The sequence below is a fragment of the Oncorhynchus mykiss genome, chromosome Y (assembly GCF_013265735.2).
Source record: "Oncorhynchus mykiss isolate Arlee chromosome Y, USDA_OmykA_1.1, whole genome shotgun sequence".
Taxonomy (NCBI): Eukaryota; Metazoa; Chordata; class Actinopteri; order Salmoniformes; family Salmonidae; genus Oncorhynchus; species Oncorhynchus mykiss.
The window spans coordinates 570,880-594,750 of record NC_048593.1 but is presented as its reverse complement, the minus strand read 5'-3'; the positions used below and the strand labels follow the sequence as shown (position 1 = coordinate 594,750).

The following is a 23,871-nucleotide window of genomic DNA, read 5'->3' as shown; positions in this document are numbered from 1 at the left end:
TGCCCACCCCTGAGGAGCCAGGCCCAGCAAATCAGAATGAGTTTTTCCCAACAAAAGGGCTTCATTACAGACAGAAATACTCCTCAGCTCCTCAGCTTGTCGCCTATGTGGTTTTCAACAGAGTTGCCCGGGCACAGTTCCAGGTACGGCGATAGCGGCAGATGGACATCAGGGCAGAGGGATTGCTGACTTCCTCCTCTTGCTCGGGGAAGAGGAACACTTGAAGGGCGAGAGACCCATGGCAGAGAAAGGAAGGGTGTTGCGGGCGAACTCAACCCATACCAGTTGCTAAATACAGGTGGTAGGGTTGGCGGAAACTAGGCAGCGAAGAGTCGTCTCTAAGTCCTGGTTCGCTTGCTCTAACTGGCCGTTGGACTGGGTTTTTGAATCCGGAGGACAGGCTGGCCGATGACCCAATGAGCGAGCTAAACACCTTCCATAACCGGGACAAGAACTGAAGACCCCGGTTGGAGACCATGTCCAACGGGAGTCCGTGGATCTGGAAGACGTGCTGGGCCGTCTACTTGGCCGAGGGTAGTTTATGAAGAGAAATGAAGTGGGCGGCTTTGGAAAACCGGTCGACCACAGTCAGGATGGCAGTGGGATATATGGGACCAGGGACAGTGAGGGACAGGCAGTGGTTGGAGAAGACCAGCCAGAGCTTGCAGAGGAGTCTTGTTCTGTGCACAGACTGTGCAGGCGGCGACAAACGCAGCAACATCCGGGAACCATAGTAGGCCACCAAAAGCCTTGTCGCGCGAAGGCCAGGGTGCGGCAAGAGCCCGGGTGACAGGCAAGCCTGGAGGAATGGGCCCACTCCAGGACCGTGGAGTGGACAGTGTCAGGCACAAACATCCGGTTATCTGGGCTCCCCCCCCCCCCCCCACCTGTTTCCCTATACCCCAGATGAGTGCCGTCACCATGCACAAGGTGGGTAGGATGATCTCGGGCTCTGGGGTGGTAACCATGGGGTTATAGCGGCGAGACAGGGCATCCGGCTTGACGTTCTTGGGCATCCGGCTTGACGTTCTTGGACCCCGGCCGGTAGGAAAGGAAAAAGTTGAACCGTGTAAACAGCAGGGCCCATCTCGCTTGCCTGGGGTTGAGGCGCTTGGCGGTGCGGAAATACTCCAGGTTTTCTGGTCGGTCCACACAATGAACGGAAGTTCCACCCCTTTTAGCCAGTGCCTCCATTCCTCCAATGCCATCTTCACCGCAAAAAGCTCCCGATTCCCCACATCATAGTTCCTCTCCGTGGCATTGAGGCAGTGGCAGAAGAAGGCGCAGGGATGTAGCGTAAGGTCCAGGGCAGAAGGTTGGGACATGACAGCCCCCACTCCGACATCCGAAGCATCGGCCTCCACCATGAACTGACAGGAAGGTTCAGGATGAACCAGGATAGGATCAGTGGAGAAGTGGTGTTTTAGGTCCCAGAACTTTGGTAAAGGTGAGTGCAGACAGGGGGAAGGCCAGGGTGCTGTAAACCAGGATACAGTGGCGATAAAAGTTGGCAAACCCCAGGAAGCATTGCAGCTGCACCCTGGAAATAGGTTGAGGCAAATCCTCCACCGCTCTCACCTTCTTGGGATCCATCTGGACACTCCCGGCAGAGATGATGTAGCCCAGAAAGGGAATGGTGGAGCGATGGAACTCGCACTTTTCGACCTTAACAAACAACTGGTTCTCCGGAAGGCGCTGGAGAACCTGTCGGATGTGGAGCACATGTTCTTGGGGGGAGCAGGAGAAGATGAGGATGTCATCAATGTAGACGAAGACAAACCGGTTCAACATGTCGCGGAGAACATCATTCACCAGAGCCTGGAACATGGCAGGGGCATTGGTGAGGCTAAAGGGCATGACCAGATATTCGTAGTGGCCGCTGACCGTGTTGAAGGCGGTCTTCCACTGATCCCCCTCTTGTATCCCGACCAGGTGGTATGCGTTTTGCAGATCCAGCTTGGAGAAAACAGTGGGCCCCTGGAGCGGCTCGAAAGCAGAGGAAATTATTGGTAGCGGATAACAATTCTTCACAGTAATGTCATTGAGTCCCAGATTGTCAATGTACGGGCGCAGGGTCTTGTCCATTTTCTCCATGAAGAAGAACCCTGCGCCAGCGGGAGAGGAAGAGGGACAGATTAATCCTGCAGCTAGGGAGTCCCCAATGTAGGTCTACATAGCCTTGGACTCTGGTCCGACAGAGAGTACAGACGTCCCCGGGGCGGCGTGGTGCTGGGGAGAAGGTCATTCCCGCAGTCATAGGAGTGGTGCAGCGGAAGGGAAGTAGCCCGGGACTTGCTGAACACCTCCCAGAAGTCCTGGTACTCTGCGGGAATGGCAGAGAGGTCTGGAGCAGCTTCCGAGCCCCCAGGAAGACATTCCAGGGCAAGTTGCGCCGACTTCAGGCAATGGCGTTAGCAGAACGGACTCCAGCCCATGATAGCACCCGTAGACCAATTGATGAGGGGATTGTGTCACTGGAGCCAGGAGAATCCCAAAACCACGGGAATCTGGCAGGACTTGATGAGAAGGAATTGAATGGTCTTGTTGTGATTCCCTGACACACGTAGGTTGATGGGAGTGGTGTTATGGGTGACCTGACCTATAGCGCGCCCGTCCAGCACTCTAACATCCATGGGAATGGAGAGGGGTTGAGTGGGGATGTTCAGCTCAGAAGCCAGCGTGGCGTCCAAAAAGCTCTCATCGGCCCTAGAGTCAATGAGAACCCCTGAGAGATTTGGACTGGTTTCCCCACAGCAGATAGACATGAAAAGGGGTGCGAGTAAGGGAAGCAGAAAGTTCTCCATATGGCCCACCAGAGTACTCGCTCCTACCGGTGACCCTGGTCTTTTACCGGCCAAGAGGACACAAAATGACCAAAAGTCCCACAATACAGACAGCTCCTTGTGTTCATCCTGTGAGGTCCCAATCGCACACTCCCTAAAAACTTGAGACATCTGTGGCATTGTGTTGTGTGACAAAACTGCACACTTTAAAGTGGCCTTTTATTGTCCCCAGCACAAGGTACACCTGTGTAATGATCATGCTGTTTAATCAGCTTCTTGAAATGCCACACCTGTCAGGTGAATGGATTATCTTGGCTAAGGAGAAATGCTCACTAACAGAGACGTAAACACATTTGCGCGCACAATTTGAGAAAAATACGCTTTTCGCGAATATGGAACATTTCTGGGATTTTTTAATTTAATTTTATGAAACATGGGACCAACACTTTACAAGTTGCGGTTATATTTTTGCTCAGTGTATATATACAGTTGAAGTTGGAAGTTTACATACACTTATGTGGGAGTCATTCACTCCACAAATTGCCTTTAAATTGTTTAACTTGGGTCAAACATTTTGTGTAGCATTCCACAAGATTCCCACAATAAGTTGGGTGAATTTTGGCCCATTCCTCCTGACAGAGCTGGTGTAACTGAGTCAGGTTTGTAGACCTCCTTGCTCGCACACGCTTTTTCAGTTCTGCCCACAAATTTGCTATAGGCTTGAGGTCAGGGCTTTGTGATAGCCACTCCAATACCTTGACTTTGTTGTCCTTAAGCCATTTTGCCACAATTTTGGAAGTATGCTTGGGGTCATTGTCCAGTTGGAAGACCCATTTGCGACCAAGCTTTAACTTCCTGACTGATGTCTTGAGATGTTGCTTTAATATATCCACATAATTTTACTCCCTCATGATGCCATCTATTTTGTGAAGTGCACCAGTCCCTCCTGCAGCAAAGCACCCCCACAACATGATGCTGTCACCCCCATGCTTCACGGTTGGGATGGTATTATTCAGCTGTTACGCACGCCTCTATGAAGAGGGAACGCAACACCCTGCTACAACTAAACTCTCTGTGAAGTGAAAAAGGTATGGACTGTAGGTGCGAGTAAGAATGACAACAGACAGAATGTGGTACCGTTTACAAGGACTTTATTCCTTTACACGGTAATATGGGGAAAAGGGGCTGGACGGAACCAAAGCAAAGAAAGTAAATCTCAAAGCCCCCCCTCTCCTTATCTTACCTGCCTAACCACTTTTACCTAATTTAGCACCACCTGGTGCCCTAACCAAAATAGAGGGGGTGGTCCGCCCAGGTCTTACCTAGTGTGCCTAGACAGTGAATATACTACGGGTATATGTATGCCCGCGGGCCTCTTGCCTAAGCACTCCCAAGGTGCCTTCCCCTTTCCCCCTGGGAACAAATGAAACAGAATATTAAACAATTTCACAAACAAACTAAGAAACAAAGTACATCAAATAAGCTCTATCTGAGCAACAAACTCACAAAACATACCAACTTCCCAGCAATGAACTCCCATCAAAATCAACCTCTAGCAAAATCTCTCTGCAATGACCTCCAAGCAAATCTCTCTCAGTAATCCCTACCTCCAAAATCTCTCTCTCCTGAACAGAACACTGGCTTTTATATAGCTTCAGAATGAATGTAACTGGAGACAGCTGTGTCTTGACGAGGGGGCGGGGTCAGCTCTCCAATTAGTCGTGGAGTTGACCAATCAGCTGCTTGAGGGATTTCAGGAAGCTATTTCCTGAAATAAAACACATGCAAATACACAAACTACAACACATAAACTGGGGAACGTAACATCAGCTTACAAGCCTCCCCCTTTTTCCTCCAAACATAACGATCATCATTATGGCCAAACAGTTATATTTTTGTTTCATCAGACCAGAGGACATTTCTCCAAAAAGTACGATCTTTGTCCCCATGTGCAATTGCAAACTGTAGCCTGGCTTTTTTATGGCGGTTTTGGAGCAGTGACTTCTTCCTTGCTGAGCGGCCTTTCAGGTTATGTCGATATAGGACTCGTGTTACTGTGGATATACATACTTTTGTACCTGTTTCCTCCAGCATCTTCACAAGGTCCTTTGCAGTTGTTCTGGGATTGATTTGCACTTTTCGCACCAAAGTACGTTCATCTCTAGGAGACAGAACGCGTCTCCTTCAAATCAAATCAAATCAAATCAAATCCTGATTCCTGAGCGGTATGACGGCTGCGGGGTCCCATGGTGTTTATACTTGCATACTATTGTTTGTACAGATGAACGTGGTACCTTCAGGCGTTTGGAAATTGCTCCCAAGGATGAACCAGACTTGTGGAGGTCTACAGCTTTTTTGGGGATGATTCATTTTGATTTTCCCATGTCAAGCAAAGAGGCACTGAGTTTGAAGGTAGGCCTTGAAATACATCCACAGGTACACTTCCAATTGACTCAAATGGTGTCAGTTAGCCTGAAGAAGATTCTAAACCATGACATAATTTTCTGGAATTTTCCAAGCTGTTTAAAGGCACAGTCAACTTAGTGTATGTAAACTTCTGACCCACTGGAATTGTGATACAGTGAATTATAAGTGAAATAATCTGTCTGTAAGCAATTGTTGGAAAAATTACTTGTTTCATGCACAAAGTAGATGTCCTAACCGACTTGCCAAAACTATAGTTTGTTAACAAGAAATGTGTGGTGGTTGAAAAACAAGTTTTAATGACTCCAATTGTATTTAATAATTGATCATCCCTACAAGCAATACAAGACTCTATTATTATGGTGGGAGATTATAATATGGTTTTAAATACCTCTATGGACCGTAAAGGAAATCACACAACAAACTATCACCCTTGTGAATTTAAGGAAATCACAAATATCATGGATATATTGGAACTAGTGGATATATGGAGGCTTAAATATCCTGACCTAGTTTGATATACATGGCTGAGGCTCAATAAAGCTAGTTGTCTTGATTACTTTATTATGTCATTCACACTGGCACCAAAAGTTAAAAAATGTGTTGATAGGGAACAGGATGCGGTCGGACCATCACATAATTGGCATATACAGTGGGGCAAAAAAGTATTTAGTCAGCCACCAATTGTGCAAGTTCTCCCACTTGAAAAGATGAGAGAGGCCTGTAATTTTCATCATAGGTACACTTCAACTATGACAGACAAAGTGAGAAAAAAAATCCAGAAAATCACATTGTAGGATTTTTAATGAATTTATTTGCAAATTATGGTGGAAAATAAGTATTTGGTCACCTACAAACAAGCAAGATTTCTGGCTCTCACAGACCTGTAACTTCTTCTTTAAGAGGCTCCTCTGTCCTCCACTCGTTACCTGTATTAATGGCACCTGTTTGAACTTGTTATCAGTATAAAAGACACCTGTCCACAACCTCAAACAGTCACACTCCAAACTCCACTATGGCCAAGACCAAAGAGCTGTCAAAGGACACCAGAAACAACATTGTAGACCTGCACCAGAATGGGAAGACTGAATCTGCAATAGGTAAGCAGCTTGGTTTGAAGAAATCAACTGTGGGAGCAATTATTAGGAAATGGAAGACATACAAGACCACTGATAATCTCCCTCGATCTGGGGCTCCACGCAAGATCTCACTCCGTGGGGTCAAAATGATCACAAGAACGGTGAGCAAAAATCCCAGAACCACACGGGGGACCTAGTGAATGACCTGCAGAGAGCTGGGACCAAAGTAACAAAGCCTACCATCAGTAACACACTACGCCGCCAGGGACTCAAATCCTGCAGTGCCAGACGTGTCCCCCTGCTTAAGCCAGTACATGTCCAGGCCCGTCTGAGGTTTGCTAGAGAGCATTTGGATGATCCAGAAGAAGATTGGGAGAATGTCATATGGTCAGATGAAACCAAAATATAACTTTTTGGTAAAAACTCAACTCCTCGTGTTTGGAGGACAAAGAATGCTGAGTTGCATCCAAAGAACACCATACCTACTGTGAAGCATGGGAGTGGAAATATCATGCTTTGGGGCTGTTTTTCTGCAAAGGGACCAGGATGACTGATCCGTGTAAAGGAAAGAATGAATGGGGCCATGTATCGTGAGATTTTGAGTGAAAACCTCCTTCCATCAGCAAGGGCATTGAAGATGAAACGTGGCTGGGTCTTTCAGCATGGCAATGATCCCAAACACACCGCCCGGGCAACGAAGGAGTGGCTTCGTAAGAAGCATTTCAAGGTCCTGGAGTGGCCTAGCCAGTCTCCAGATCTCAACTCCATAGAAAATCTTTGGAGGGAGTTGAAAGTCCGTGTTGCCCAGCAACAGCCCCAAAACATCACTGCTCTAGAGGAGATCTGCATGGAGGAATGGGCCAAAATACCAGCAACAGTGTGTGAAAACCTTGTGAAGACTTACAGAAAACGTTTGAACTCTGTCATTGCCAACAAAGGGTATATAACAAAGTATTGAGATAAACCTTTGTTATTGTCCAAATACTTAATTTGCAAATAAATTCATATAAAATCCTACAATGTGATTTTCTGGATGTTTTTTTCTTCTCATTTTGTCTGTCATAGTTGAAAATTACAGGCCTCTCTCATCTTTTTAAGTGGGAGAACTTGCACAATTGGTGGCTGACTAAATACTTTTTTGCCCCACTGTACATTATTCTTACAGAATTTCCACGTGGGCGAGGATATTGGACATTTTACCAAAGCCTTTGGATGACAACTTGTTTTTAACGAGGACAGAATCATTTATTACTGACTTTTTCCTACATAACATAGGTACAGCTGCGAAGAGACAGAATCATTAGATAATTTGTTTTGGTACTGTCCATATGTAGCTTGTTTTTGGTCGCAGGTTCAGGAATGGCTGAAGAATTGTAACATTTACCTGGAGCTAACTCTGCAAATAGCACTGCTGGGTGATTTAAAAAGTTATAGTCAATCGATCAATTATATAACAATGTTTATCATTAATTTACAATCTTTAGAAAATGTTTGTTAAACTTCTGTGAAGTTTTGTGAAACATCACAGTAGTGTTGAAAAATATAATGCAAATATAAATAACAATAGATAGATGGGAGTGCTGAGTGGAGCTGAAGGGGGGAACTAAAAATAATAAGATAACTAATGTAAAATATACGGTGTCCGTAAAATATATATAAGTTCAGAACTGGATGGTCTGGATGGTCTTCAGCGATATATAGGAGGGGTTGAAAGAGGGATTGGACTAAAAAACAAAAAAGATAACCATACTGCGTCCATAAAATGTATATAGTATGTATGAACTGGAAGTAGAAGACTAAGCGTTGTTGTCCATTTGTTTACTCCAATTAGGGGAGGGGTGGTAGGGTTAGGGGAAAACCCAATCAAAAGCCTGGAACACCTACTCGTTCAAGGGTTTTTCTTTATTTTATTATTTTCTACATTGTAGAATAATAGTGAAGTCATCAAAACTATGAAATAACACATATGGAATAATGTAGTAACCAAAAAAGTGTTAAACAAATCAAAATATATGTGGGAACTCCTTAAAGACTGTTGGAAAAGCATTCCAGGTGAAGCTGGTTGAGAGAATGCAAAGAGTGTGCAAAGCCGTCATCAATGCAAAGGGTGGCTACTTTGAAGAATCTCAAATCTAAAATATATTTTCATTTGTTTTTTTATTTATTTTATTTTGTATTTAACCTTTGTTTAACTAAGCCAGTTAAGAACACATTTTTATTTACAATGACGACCAAAAGGCAAAAGGCCTCCTGCGGGGCCTGGGATTAAAAATGGGGAAAAAAAACTATATAAATTGCAAATTACATTATTCCATATGTGTTATTTCATAGTTTTGATGTCTTCATTATTATTCTACAATGTAGAAAATAGTATATTAAAAAAAAAACATGGAATGAGTAGGTGTGTCAACTTGACTGGTACCGTATATTTACAAAAAATATATATGGGGTATTGGAAATGATGTAGACAATAACATTGATGGAAGCCACAATCTATCAGCAATGTTAAAGCGGATCTACCCGCTAAAGATAAAGTAGCGGAGGTATGCTGAAAAATTAGATGGCAACATTTTTTTTGTTTTGTCTTCATACCTTTGAAAACGCCTTTCCTCCTTTAAGCTCCTGCAATGACAAGAAGAAGCAGATTAAATACCTGAAGCACAAACTCATGTGTGCTACTTTCAGAAGAAACACACTTTCTTTCCTTCTATAGTCTATTCTACAGCATATGACATTAAGTGGCTAGGATTCATATTTGAAGTGCATTCAAACACTAGGAGACTAAACAAATTAAAGGAAGGAACTACTTGAAAAGTTTGACTATAAACGATCGTGTTAATCTTTTCATTCTGAATAATCTTACAGAATGTGGTTTTAACAGTGGGCTCTTGTATGCTACACTAGAAGAAAAGGTGCCTTATAAAACCACAAAGTGTATAGCTGAGACGCTAACAACAGTTTACATGCATTACATTAGTGTCCCCACTCCCTACAGATGAACTGATCTGAGTTCTGAGGACTCCATGTCATAGTACCAGATACTGAGCTGTGTGATTCTAGCCACACCCTGATCTCCAATCAGTTATTACTGATACAATAAAGGTAGAGTCACATTTCTCAATCCTCATATTTGCTGATACCATGGTAACACCACAGGGAGGAGTACAGTACAGTAGATCCCGTGTAGCTCAGTTGGTAGAGAAAGGCACTTGCAACACCAGGGTTGTGGGTTTGGGGGACCAGTATAAAAAAAGTATGTAAATGTATGCACTCACTACTGTAAGTCACTCTGGATAAGAGCGTCTGCTAAATGAGTCAAATGTACTGTAGCTAGCATTGTCGCTAATAAGAGCGTAAAGTAAACAACAAAAAATATAAAAGAGTCCATAGAACTTCTACGCTGACTGAAAAAAATACATCGGAAAACACCTGTCAAAGTTGATCTAGTGTGTAGTAGGTGTGTGAAAAGTCTGGGAACGTCTCATTTACATCAGAGTTGGAGATAAAAAGTAAGGGAGAAGGTTTCCATTAACAAGGTATGCTTAATACCAGAGTAACTACAGATTAATTTTCTTATAAAAGGTTAATAATGTAACTACGCGGCACTTTTGAGACAGAGAGAGCCTGGGCAAAAAAGCTTACGCAATAAGTAAAAGTTGCCCAAAATAAAATAAGCATAACATTTTAAAAAGACGCTACAGCAGGGCAACATTTTCTCACTGCTGTTTTGAAAATATCTCCTCAATGTTGTCTACACGATACCATTATTTGGTATGGTAAAACACTAGACAATTGATAGTACCACTTTTTGGCAGGTTAAAACACTACAGAATGGACAGTACCATTAATTTGTAGGGTAAATGACTAGAGCATGGGTTGATGGGAGATGTAGTTACCTTGCGTACAGAAACCCTGCAGATGGATCGGTCCAGGACTCCAGTGGTAGGATTGGCACTCATTTTACAGACGAAGGAGAACTTCTTTTTCCAACGAACACAGTTCTGCTGAACCTCCTCCCTATAAACAGACAGAGATCATCATCACGATCATCATCATCAATCATTATCCTCATTAGAGGTCGACCGATTATGATTTTTCAACGCCGATACCGCTAACGATTATTGGAGGACCAAAAAATCCGATACCGATTAATCTTCCAATTTTTTTATTTGTAATAATGACAATAAGAACAATACTGAATGAACACTTATTTAATATAATACATCAATAAAATCTATTTAGCCTCAAGTAAATAATGAAACATGTTCAATTTCGTTTAAATAATGCAAAAACAAAGTGTTGGAGAAGAAAGTAAAAGTGCAATATGTGCTATGTAAGAAAGCTAACGTTTAAGTTCCTTGCTCAGAACATGAGAACATATGAAAGCTGGTGGTTCCTTTTAACATGAGTCTTCAATATTCAAAGGTAAGAAGTTTTAGGTTGTAGTTATTATAGGAATTATATGACTATTTCCCTCTATACCATTTGTATTTCATTAACCTTTGACTATTGGATGTTCTTATAGGCACTTTAGTATTGCCAGTGTAACAGTATAGCTTCCGTCCCTCTCCTCGCTCCTCCCTGGGCTCGAACCAGCAACACAACGACAACAGCCACCATTGAAGCAGCGTTACCCATGCAGAGCAAGGGAAACAACCACAGGCTCAGAGCGAGTGACGTTTGAAACGCTATTAGCGCACGCTAACTAGCTAGCCATTTCACTTCGGTTACACCAGCCTCATCTCGGGAGTTGATAGGCTTGAAGTCATAAACAGCGCAATGCTTGACGTACAACGAAGAGCTGCTGGCAAAACACACGAAAGTGCTGTTTGATTGAATGTTTACGTGCCTGCTTCTGCCTACCATCGCTCAGTCAGATACTTAGATACTTGTATGCTCAGTCAGATTATATGCAACGCAGGACACGCTAGATAATATCTAGTAATATCATCAACCATGTGTAGTTAACTAGTGATTATGATTGATTGTTTTTTATAAGATAAGTTTAATGCTAGCTAGCAACTTACCTTGGCTTACTGCATTCGCATAACAGGCCTCCTTGTGGAGTGCAACGAGAGAGAGGCAGGTCGTTATTGCGTTGGACTAGTTAACTGTAAGGTTGCAAGATTGGATCCCCCGAGCTGACAAGGTGAAAACCTGTCGTTCTGCCCCTGAACGAGGCAGTTAACCCACCGTTCTTAGGCCGTCATTGAAAATAAGAATGTGTGTTACGGTGCGTGAATGAGGACCCAAAAGCGAATTAACTTAAACAGAGCTTCTTTAATTACCAAACATAGGTAGGCTCAGACGGACCGGCAGATTCCGACAGGACAAGACAAGGTTACAGCAAACATGACGACAGTCTGGTTCAGGCATGAAACACAACAAACAAGAATCCGACAAAGACAGGAGCAGAAACAGAGAGAGATATAGGGACCTAATCAGAGGGAAAAAGGGAACAGGTGGGAAAAGGGGTGACGAGGTGGTTAGGAGGAGACAAGGCACAGCTGGGGGAAAGAGGGGGAGAAAAGGTAACCTAACAACGACCAGCAGAGGGAGACAGGGTGAAGGGAAAGGACAGAGACAAGACACAACATGACAGTACATGACAGTACCCCCCCACTCACCGAGCGCCTCCTGGCGCACTCGAGGAGGAAACCTGGCGGCAACGGAGGAAATCCTCGATCAGCGCACGGTCCAGCACGTCCCGAGAGGGAACCCAACTCCTCTCCTCAGGACCGTACCCCTCCCAATCTACGAGGTACTGGTGACCACGGCCCCGAGGACGCATGTCCAAAATTCTACGGACCCTGTAGATGGGTGCGCCCTCGACAAGGATGGGGGGGGGGGGGAAAGACGAGCGGGGGCGCGAAGGACGGGCTTGATGCAGGAGACATGGAAGACCGGGTGGACGCGACGAAGGTATCGCGGAAGAAGAAGTCGAACTGCGACAGGATTAATGACCCGAGAAATACGGAACGGACCAATGAACCGCGGGGTCAACTTGCGAGAAGCCGTCTTAAGGGGAAGGTTCTGAGTGGAGAGCCAAACTCTCTGACCGCGACAATATCTAGGACTCTTAGTTCTACGCTTATTAGCAGCCCTCACAGTCTGCGTCCTATAACGGCAAAGTGCAGACCTGACCCTCTTCCAGGTGCGCTCGCAACGTTGGACAAAAGCCTGAGCGGAGGGGACGCTGGACTCGGCGAACTGAGATGAGAACAGCGGAGGCTGGTACCCGAGGCTACTCTGAAAAGGAGATAGCCCAGTCGCAGACGAAGGAAGCGAGTTGTGGGCGTATTCTGCCCAGGGGAGCTGTTCTGACCAAGACGCAGGGTTGCGAAAAGAAAGACTGCGTAAGATGCGACCAATAGTCTGATTGGCCCGTTCTGCTTGACCGTTAGACTGGGGGTGAAAGCCGGAAGAGAGACTGACGGAAGCCCCAATCAAACGGCAAAACTCCCTCCAAAATTGAGACGTGAATTGCGGACCTCTGTCCGAAACGACGTCTGACGGAAGGCCATGAATTCTGAAAACATTCTCGATGATGATTTGTGCCGTCTCTTTAGCAGAAGGAAGCTTAGCAAGGGGAATGAAATGAGCCGCCTTAGAGAACCTATCGACAACCGTAAGAATAACAGTCTTCCCCGCTGACGAAGGCAGTCCGGTGACAAAATCTAAGGCGATGTGAGACCACGGTCGAGAGGGAATAGGAAGCGGCCTGAGACGGCCGGCAGGAGGAGAGTTACCGGACTTAGTCTGCGCGCAGACCGAACAAGCAGCCACGAAACGACGCGTGTCATGCTCCCGGGTGGGCCACCAAAAACGCTGGCGAATGGAAGCAAGCGTACCCCGAACGCCAGGGTGGCCGGCTAACTTGGCAGAGTGAGCCCACTGAAGAACGGCCAGACGAGTAGGAACGGGAACGAAAAGAAGGTTCCTAGGACAAGCGCGCGGCGACGGAGTGTGAGTGAGCGCTTGCTTTACCTGCCTCTCAATTCCCCAGACAGTCAACCCGACAACACGCCCCTCAGGGAGAATCCCCTCGGGGTCAGTGGAGGCTACTGAAGAACTGAAGAGACGAGACAAAGCATCAGGCTTGGTGTTCTTAGAGCCCGGACGATAAGAAATCACGAACTCGAAACGAGCGAAAAACAGCGCCCAACGCGCCTGACGCGCATTAAGTCGTTTGGCAGAACGGATGTACTCAAGGTTCCTATGGTCAGTCCAAACGACAAAAGGAACGGTCGCCCCCTCCAACCACTGTCGCCATTCGCCTAGGGCTAACCGGATGGCGAGCAGTTCGCGGTTACCCACATCATAGTTACGTTCCGACGGCGACAGGCGATGAGAAAAATACGCGCATGGGTGGACCTTGTCGTCAGAGAGGGAGCGCTGAGAAAGAATGGCTCCCACGCCCACCTCTGACGCGTCAACCTCGACAACGAACTGTCTAGAGACGTCAGGTGTAACAAGGATAGGAGCGGATGTAAAACGATTCTTGAGGAGATCAAAAGCTCCCTGGGCGGAAACGGACCACTTAAAGCACGTCTTGACAGAAGTAAGGGCTGTGAGAGGAGCTGCCACCTGACCGAAATTACGGATGAAACGACGATAGAAGTTCGCGAAGCCGAGAAAGCGCTGCAGCTCGACGCGTGACTTAGGGACGGGCCAATCAATGACAGCTTGGACCTTAGCGGGATCCATCTTAATGCCTTCAGCGGAAATAACAGAACCGAGAAATGTGACGGAGGAGGCATGAAAAGTGCACTTCTCAGCCTTCACAAAAAGACAATTCTCTAAAAGGCGCTGGAGGACACGTCGAACGTGCTGAACATGAATCTGGAGTGACGGTGAAAAAATCAGGATATCGTCAAGGTAAACGAAAACAAAGATGTTCAGCATGTCTCTCAGGACATCATTGACTAATGCCTGAAAGACAGCTGGAGCGTTAGCGAGGCCGAAAGGAAGAACCCGGTATTCAAAGTGCCCTAACGGAGTGTTAAACGCCGTCTTCCACTCGTCCCCCTCCCTGATGCGCACGAGATGGTAAGCGTTACGAAGGTCCAACTTAGTGAAAAACCTGGCTCCCTGCAGGATCTCGAAGGCTGAAGACATAAGAGGAAGCGGATAACGATTCTTCACTGTTATGTCATTCAGCCCTCGATAATCTATGCAGGGGCGCAGAGACCCGTCCTTCTTCTTGACAAAAAAAAACCCCGCTCCGGCGGGAGAGGAGGAGGGGACTATGGTACCGGCGTCAAGAGCTACAGACAAATAATCTTCGAGAGCCTTACGTTCGGGAGCCGACAGAGAGTATAGTCTACCCCGGGGGGGGGGGTGGTTCCCGGAAGGAGATCAATACTACAATCATACGACCGGTGTGGAGGAAGAGAGGTGGCCCTGGACCGACTGAACACCGTGCGCAGATCGTGATATTCCTCCGGCACCCCTGTCAAATCACCAGGCTCCTCCTGTGAAGAAGAGACAGAGGAAACAGGAGGGATAGCAGACATTAAACATTTCACATGACAAGAGACGTTCCAGGAGAGGATAGAATTACTAGACCAATTAATGGAAGGATTATGACAAACTAGCCAGGGATGGCCCAAAACAACAGGTGTAAAAGGTGAACGAAAAATTAAAAAAGAAATGGTTTCACTATGATTACCAGAAACAGTGAGGGTTAAAGGTAGCGTCTCACGCTGAATCCTGGGGAGAGGACTACCATCCAGGGCGAACAAGGCCGTGGGCTCCTTTAACTGTCTGAGAGGAATGTCATGTTCCCGAGCCCAGGTCTCGTCCATAAAACAGCCCTCCGCCCCAGAGTCTATTAAGGCACTGCAGGAAGCTGACGAACCGGTCCAGCGTAGATGGACCGACAAGGTAGTGCAGGATCTTGAAGGAGAGACAGGAGTAGTAGCGCTCACCAGTAGCCCTCCGCTTACTGACGAGCTCTGGCCTTTTACTGGACATGAAGTGACAAAATGACCAGCGGAACCGCAATAGAGACAGAGGCGGTTGGTGATTCTCCGTTCCCTCTCCTTAGTCGAGATGCGGATACCTCCCAGCTGCATGGGCTCAGCACCCGAGCCGGCAGAGGAAGATGGTAGTGATGCGGAGAGGGGGGCAACGGAGAACGCGAGCTCCTTTCCACGAGCTCGGTGACGAAGATCAACCCGTCGCTCAATGCGAATAGCGAGTTCAATCAAGGAATCCACGCTGGAAGGAACCTCCCGGGAGAGAATCTCATCCTTTACCTCTGCGCGGAGACCCTCCAGAAAACGAGCGAGCAAAGCCGGCTCGTTCCAGCCACTGGAGGCAGCAAGAGTGCGAAACTCAATAGAGTAGTCTGTTATGGATCGATTATCTTGACATAGGGAAGACAGGGCCCTGGAAGCCTCCTCCCCAAAAACAGATCGATCAAAAACCCGTATCATCTCCTCCTTAAAGTCCTGATACTGGTTAGTACACTCAGCCCTTGCCTCCCAGATTGCCGTGCCCCACTCACGAGCCCGTCCAATAAGGAGAGATATGACGTAGGCGACACGAGCAGTGCTCCTGGAGTAAGTGTTGGGCTGGAGAGTAAACACAATATCACACTGGGTGAGGAACGAGCGGCATTCAGTGGGCTCCCCAGAGTAACACGGCGGGTTATTGATTCTGGGCTCCGGAGATTCGAAAGCCCTGGAAGTGGCCGGTGGATCGAGGCGGAGATGGTGAACCTGTTCTGTGAGGTTGGAGACTTGGGTGGCCAGGGTCTCAACGGCATGTCGAGCAGCAGACACTTCCTGCTCGTGTCTGCCTAGCATCGCTCCCTGGATCCCGACGGCTGAGTGGAGAGGATCCGAAGTCGCTGGGTCCATTCTTGGTCGGATTCTTCTGTTACGGTGCGTGAATGAGGACCCAAAAGCGAATTAACTTAAACAGAGCTTCTTTAATTACCAAACATAGGTAGGCTCAGACGGACCGGCAGATTCCGACAGGACAAGACAAGGTTACAGCAAACATGACGACAGTCTGGTTCAGGCATGAAACACAACAAACAAGAATCCGACAAAGACAGGAGCAGAAACAGAGAGAGATATAGGGACCTAATCAGAGGGAAAAAGGGAACAGGTGGGAAAAGGGGTGACGAGGTGGTTAGGAGGAGACAAGGCACAGCTGGGGGAAAGAGGGGGAGAAAAGGTAACCTAACAACGACCAGCAGAGGGAGACAGGGTGAAGGGAAAGGACAGAGACAAGACACAACATGACAGTACATGACAATGTGTTCTTAACTGACATGCTTAGTTAAATAAAGGTATCAAAAATAAAAAAAATACCGATTTCCGACTGTTATCGGCCGACCTCTAATCCTCATACCATTATCATCGTCAATATTATCAGTTTCTCTAGCTCTGTTTTGGGCATCCCTGTGGCCAATGCTTATTGTACAGTACATAATCAAGAGCCAGGCTCAAAAGTACAGCAAATGAAAACCACCTGCTCTAATGTAGCACAGACAGAAGCGGTAACCCAGACACGTCACAGGGGCTATAAAGCTGAAGCATCCGTTTAGAAAGTTTTCTCACTACCAAATATTGTAGTTAAAGGAAGTCCAGTCGCGGGTAGTGGAAGAGGATGGAACTAGGTGAAACTGGGCCGACATTCTGCTAATGTCTCATCGATGAAACATCTGATCTCAATACATTTTTCTGCTCCCAAAACTAGAATCTGTTATGAACACAGTGCACAAAGTTTTATAGACTTGATACTTTGCCAGTTTTAAAAAATTGCGTTGTTTAGAAGAGGTGCAAGGTCGAATTGAGTTTGTGCACACGCGCACTTCACAGAGGTGGCGTTCCCTGACGGAAATATGCAAATACATGTTACAAAGCGCCAATAGGATCTCACTAGCTTGTGCTTGGCTTTTCCCACCTCCTTGCTTGTTCTGCCTACAAAGCTTAATTTGCTAGCACTGTAAATGACACAGATGATCTATCTTGGGTTAGTTATAAATATCTTTGGTAATAAAGGGACTATTACACACATCAGATACATTACACTGCCAAAGACAGAGTTATAATGCTTGGAAAGACCCTTACCTTCAATGCTCAATGCTACTACACTGCCACCAATGACTAACTAGAGAATGAAAACAAAAGTCAGATTGTAAGTGTGTGTGTGTGTGTGTGTGTGTGCGTGCATGCTTGGTGCATAGGTATGAAGTTACTTTCTGTATATGATTCCTCTTTTCGATGCCAAACCCACCACTGGTCTATATTATTCGTAGCCGTCTATTTACCACCACAGACCGATGCTGGCATTAAGACCGCTCTCAACAAGCTGTATAAGGCCATAAGCAAACAAGAAAATGCTCACCGAGAGGCGGCGCTCCTAGTGGCCGGGGACTTTAATGCAGGAAAACTTAAATCAGTTTTACCAAATTTCTACCAGCATGTTAAATGTGCAACCAGAGGAAAACAAATCCTAGACCACCTTTACTCCACACACAGAGATGCATACAAAGCTCTCCCCCGCCCTCCATTTGGCAAATCTGACCATAATTCTATCTTCCTGATTCCTGCTTACAAGCAAAAACTAAAGCAGGAAGTACCAGTGACTTTCTCAATACGGAAGTGGTCAGATGACGCGGTTGCTATGCTACAGGACTGTTTTGCTTGCATAGACTGGAATCTGTTCCGGGATTCATCCAATGGCATTGAGGAGTACACCACCTCAGTCATCGCCTTCATCAATAAGTGCATCGACGACGTCATCCCCACAGTGACCGTACGTACATATCCCAACAAGAAGCCATGGATTACAGGCATCGAGCTAAAGGAAGGCTTGAGCTGCCGCTTTCAAGGAGCGGGACACTAATCCGGACGCCTATAAGAAATCCGGCTATGCTCTCAGACGATCCATCAAACAAGCAAAGCATCAATACAGGATTAAGATTGAATCCTACTACACCGGCTCTGATGCTCGTCGGATGTGGCAGGGCTTGAAAGCTATTACAGACTACAAAGGGAAACCCAGCCGCGAGCTGCCCAGTGATGCGAGCCTACCAGACGAGCGAAATGCCTTTTATGCTCGCTTCGAGGCAAGCAACACTGAAGCATGCAAGTTGTTACGGATGACTGTGTGATAATGCTCTCGGTAGCCGATGTGAGGAACACCTTTAAACAGATCAACATTCACAAAGCCGCGGGGCCAGATGGATTACCAGGACGTGTATTCAAAGCATGTGCGAACCAACTGGCAAGTGTCTTCACTGAAATTTCCACCTCTCCCTAACTAAGTCTGTAATACAAACATGTTTCAAGCAGACCACCATAGTCCCTGTGCCCAAAGAAGCAAAGGTAACCTGCCTAAATGATTACCGCCCTGTAGCACTCACATTGGTAGCCATGAAGTGCTTTGAAAGGCTGGTCATGGCTCACATCAACAGCATCCTCCCGGATACCCAAGACCCACTCCAATTTGCATACCATCCCAACAGATCCACAGATGACGCAAACTCAATCACACTCCACACTGCCCTTTCCCACCTGGACAAAAGGAACACCTATGTGAGAATGCTGTTCATTGACTACAGCTCAGCGTTCAACACCATAGGGCCCACGAAGCTCATCACTAAGCTAAGGACCCTGGGACTAAACACCTCCCTCTGCAACTGGATCCTGGACTGGCAGTGTGGTGCCAGGTCAACAACCTCTCCCTCAATGTGAGCAAGACAAAGGAGCTTATCGTGAACTACAGGAAAATGCGAGCCGAACAGGCCCCCATTAACATCAACGTGGCTGTGGTGGACCGGGTCGAGAATTTCAAGTTCCTTGGTGTCCACATCATCAACAATCTAACATGGTCCAAACACACCAAGACCGTCGTGATGAGTGCACAACAAAACCTTTTCCCTCTCAGGAGACTGAAATATTTGGTATGGGTCCCCAGATTCTCAAAAGGTTCTACAGCTGCACTATCGAGAGCATCAGATTGGTTGCATCACCCCCTAGTATGGCAACTGCTCAGCATCTGACCGTAAGGCGCTACAGAGGGTAGTGCGTATGGCCCAGTACAACAAGCTTCCTGCCATCCAGGACCTCTACAATAGGCGGTGTCAGAGGAAAGCCATAAAATTGTCAGAGACTCTTGTCACCCAAGTCATAAATTGTTTTCTCTGCTACCGTTAAGGCAAGCGCTACCGGAGCGCCAAGTCTAGGACCAAAAGGCTCCCCCAAGCCATAAGACTGTTGAACAATTAATAAAATGGCCATCGGACTATTACATTGACCCCCCCCCCCCACCTACCTACACTTCACCCCTACCTACATGTACAAATTACCTTTTAACCTGTACCCCCGCACACTGACTCCGTACCGGTGCCCCCTGTATATAGCCTTGTTATTGTGTTACTTTTTATTATTTTTTACTTTAGTTTAACTCTTCTTGAACTGCACTGTTGGTTAAGGGCTTATAAGTAAGCAATTCACAATAAGGTCTAAACATGTTGATTTCGGCGCATGTGACAAATAAAGTTTGATTTGATTTTGATTTGATGCTGTTGTCAGGTGACATGAAATTAGAACTCTTTGGCCACGCACACCAGTGGTGGGTTGGGCATCGAAAAGAGGCATCATATGCTGGGAAAAAAACATATCTACTATACAATATGCTGGTGGATCTTTGATGTTGTGGAGCTATTTTGCTTCCACTGGTCCTGTGGCTCTTGTTAACGTCAATGGCATCATGAACTTTATCCAGTAGAATAAACGTTTTAGCCCAAAACCTGGTTGCCTCTGCCAGGAGGCTGAAACTTGGCCACAATTGGATCTTCCAGCAAGACAAAAACCCCAAGCAGATGACCTCATGGCGCCATGACAACCATGGAACACACAGTAGTCATGAAAGACAGTAGTGAATGAAAGAAGGAGGAGAAGAAGACTATTTGGTACTACACAACCAAACTTGACAACAACGGGATGTCCATACAAAGGCCATACTTTCTTGTTGCTCACAGGCCCCCCTTTTTTTTATCAGGAAATGTAAACTTTCACTACTCCACCTATGTCAGCAGAGTGCTACAAGTTCCCTGTTCATTTAAGTGAGATTTTTTAGTCAGAGAATCTTTCCCCTTTTGTTTGGTCTAGACTACCGGCAACGTGTCATCAATGTCTCTCTCTGTCTCGGTCTCACTGTCTTCCTCTCTTTCTCTTTCTTTTTCACTTCCTCCTTGAGCTATCCATGACTATCCATGACTAGTTTAACTCAGGAAAGGAAGAGTGTAGGGGTTATAAGCTAACACACAACACTAGAAAGAGAGATAGAATAGAATTACTGAGCCAAAATGTATTTTCAAATCTTGAGGTAAATTCAGTTACTATAACTTTTTCAGGCCATGGAAACAATTCTAGAATTACACATTCTAAATTATACAGATTCAACATTCCCTTCATAACCAGCCTGGAGGTCATGGAGCACAAACAACATGGGATCAAATCAAAATCCTCTAAGAGGAAGTCAGTAGTCAAGGTAGTATTAACCCCTAAAATGCTCTAAGGGCAGCTGACCCTGTGTTCCTGCTAAAAAGTGTGTATTTGTGGTATCTGTGCGAGTTTGGACTGGGAGCATAGCAAAAGATAAATGTCCTTAAATCACTTAAGTACCATTCTATGTCTCTGTAGTGCCAAAGGCCTGCCTTAGCAGAGCTGTAGAATCATCCACTTCTAGCCACCCTGGAGGCTCCAGGCCCAGAGAACACCAGAGGCCCTAAGAACACCAGAGGGCCAAGCAGGGTCTCACCCAGGCAGGTCCCAGATCAGCGAGAGTGCCAGCGAGGGCACATCCTAAGACAGCGGTTCTCAACCAGGGGTAATAGGACCCTTGGGGGTACTTGGCCTATCCACAAGGGGTACATAAGAAGAATCATGAGACCATAGACTTCCTGGTAAAACGCATGAGGGGATTTTACCGCTCATGGGTAAACAGAAAGGGAACAGAAACCGTTTGACAACTACTGCTCTAAGAGTAAGAGACCAGAGGACGATATTGGTAAGTAGCCCAGTTAGTTCCAGGGCCCCTGTGCTCCTGCCTAAAACTATCTAATGTGTAATTTCCTTTGTGAGATGGACAATAAAGTAATATTCTATTCTATGTCTCTGTCTCTGTATTGCCAAAGGACACTGTGACAATGACTACTGTAGAGCCACGGAAGAAAAATACTATTTCTCGGGAAGCTCCAACTCTGAGTCCGATGGCGCCTCATTGAAGAGAAAGACGGTCCAGTTAGGAGAGTGCCCCGACGCAATCAAAGTCAACCAATCTCAACTGAACTTGAAGTACTGTTGTTGAGTGTTATGTGTTGATGTTGTTGTATTTGTTTTTCTGTACGTCCGAGTAAAACCAACTATGGTCCACATACAGTACCAGTCAAAAGTTTGGACACACCTACTCATTCAAGGGTTTTTCTTTATTTTTACAATTTTCTACATTGTAGAATAATAGTGAAGACATCAAACTTTGAAATTACACATATGGAATCATGTAGTAACCAATTTGTTTTTAAACAAATCTAAATACAGTGCCTTGCGAAAGTATTCGGCCCCCTTGAACTTTGCGACCTTTTGCCACATTTCAGGCTTCAAACATAAAGATATAAAACTGTATTTTTTTGTGAAGAATCAACAACAAGTGGGACACAATCATGAAGTGGAACGACATTTACTGGATATTTCAAACTTTTTTAACAAATCAAAAACTGAAAAATTGGGCGTGCAAAATTATTCAGCCCCCTTAAGTTAATACTTTGTAGCGCCACCTTTTGCTGCGATTACAGCTGTAAGTCGCTTGGGGTATGTCTCTATCAGTTTTTGCACATTTTTTCCCATTCCTCCTTGCAAAACAGCTCGAGCTCAGTGAGGTTGGATGGAGAGCATTTGTGAACAGCAGTTTTCAGTTCTGTAGTTCAGTAGTATTGTTCTGAGAAATGAAGGCTATTCTATGCGAGAAATTGCTGAGAAACTGAAGATTTCGTACAACACTGTGTACTACTCCCTTCACAGAACAGCGCAAACTGGCTCTAACCAGAATAGAAAGAGTGGGAGGCCCCAGTGCACAACTGAGCAAGAGGACAAGTACATTAGAATGTCTAGTTAGACAAACAGACACCTCACAAATCCTCAACTGGCAGCTTCATTAAATAGTACCCGCAAAACACCAGTCTCAACATCAACAGTGAAGAGGCGACTCCGGGATGCTGGCCTTCTAGACAGAGAAAAAAACATATCTCAGACTGGCCAATAAAAAGAAAAGATTAAGATGGGCAAAAGAATAGAGACACTGGACAGGGGAACTCTGCCTAGAAGGACAGCATCCCAGAGTCGCCTCTTTACTGTTGACGTTGAGACGGGTGTTTTGCGAGTAATATTTAATGAAGCTGCGGGGATCTAGACAGTCACAAGCTGGACAATCCGTGGTCCCAGCCACAAGGGCTAACCGCGTCACAGGCTACGTTAGTATACTGCAGTAAATACTGCAATCTGCAGTCAAACTACAGTAAAGTCCGCAAAAGCACTACAGTGAATACTATAGTATTTACACAATAGTATACTATAGTATTTTTTACGTGGTTAGGAGAGAGAAAGAGACAGAGAGAGCAATAGAGTGGGAGAGAGAGAAAGCAGAAATACAGAGTATAGGGAAAGAGAGAAGTGAGAGGAAAGACCTGTTTACAAAGTCTCTCATTAACAATGCAGACGAGTTCCAGGACCCCATCAACGGTAACCAGAGCCAGACTGAAAAACATGATGAAAACATAACGGGCGGAAGCAGATCAGGAAAATCCAATAGAGTGCTCACACATCACCCAAACATCCGTTCAGAACGTTGCAGAAAGAAATGCAGTGAATAGCGCTGACATGATGCGCAATTCTGCACAACAGAGAATACACAATATTTTTGACTGTGTAACGTTAAACCCTTCTGAACAGACCCCCAAGGAATCCTTTCAAGTGAGGGGGGTCATGGAAGAGATTGAAATCACTCACTATTATCTTCAAATGTGATTGTAAGAGAACCATGGATTTTAGAAATTTGGAAAACAGGAAAGATACTTACCGTACCAGTCAAAAGATTGGACACACCTACTGATTCAATGGTTATCTTTATTTTTACTGTTTTCTACATTGTAGAATAATAGTGAAGACATCAAAACTATGAAATAACGCGTCATGTAGTAACATCTATAATGTAGAAAATAGTAAATAATAAAGAAAAACCCTTAAATGAGTGTGTCCAAACTTTTGACTGGTATGTATTGTTTTATTGCTCTGCAATTCTGCATCTTTCTGTTCGGAACAAAGATGGTGGTGGATGGAGGGAAAGATTAAGTGAGTGAAATAACGCATAACTGAAAAGCAGGGGAGTGTCACGGTGTGGTCTGCTGAAACTTCTTTCCTTTCTTATGCTCCTTTGAGACGAGGGTACTCGGCTTGGCACGAACACTATACAGGTATGCTAGCTATGCAGCTTGAGTGAGTGTTAAAGCATGCTACATAAACACTGCCACGCCCACCACTTACAGGATGGCTACAGCACATTCC

At 45.6% G+C, this 23,871-nt stretch overlaps 1 protein-coding gene across 2 annotated transcripts in view; it reads right to left on the bottom strand.

The window, feature by feature from the left end:
* Nucleotides 1-23,871, bottom strand: part of LOC110509291 (protein FAM102A) — a 78,326-nt gene that overhangs the window by 19,833 nt on the left and 34,622 nt on the right. For both annotated transcript variants that reach the window (XM_036967675.1, XM_036967676.1), the window contains exons 3-4: nt 10,183-10,303; nt 8,879-8,908 (exon numbers count right to left, since the gene is read on the bottom strand). In XM_036967675.1, coding sequence (XP_036823570.1) covers nt 8,879-8,908; nt 10,183-10,303 — 151 coding nt within the window. The remainder of the gene's footprint in view (nt 1-8,878; nt 8,909-10,182; nt 10,304-23,871) is intronic.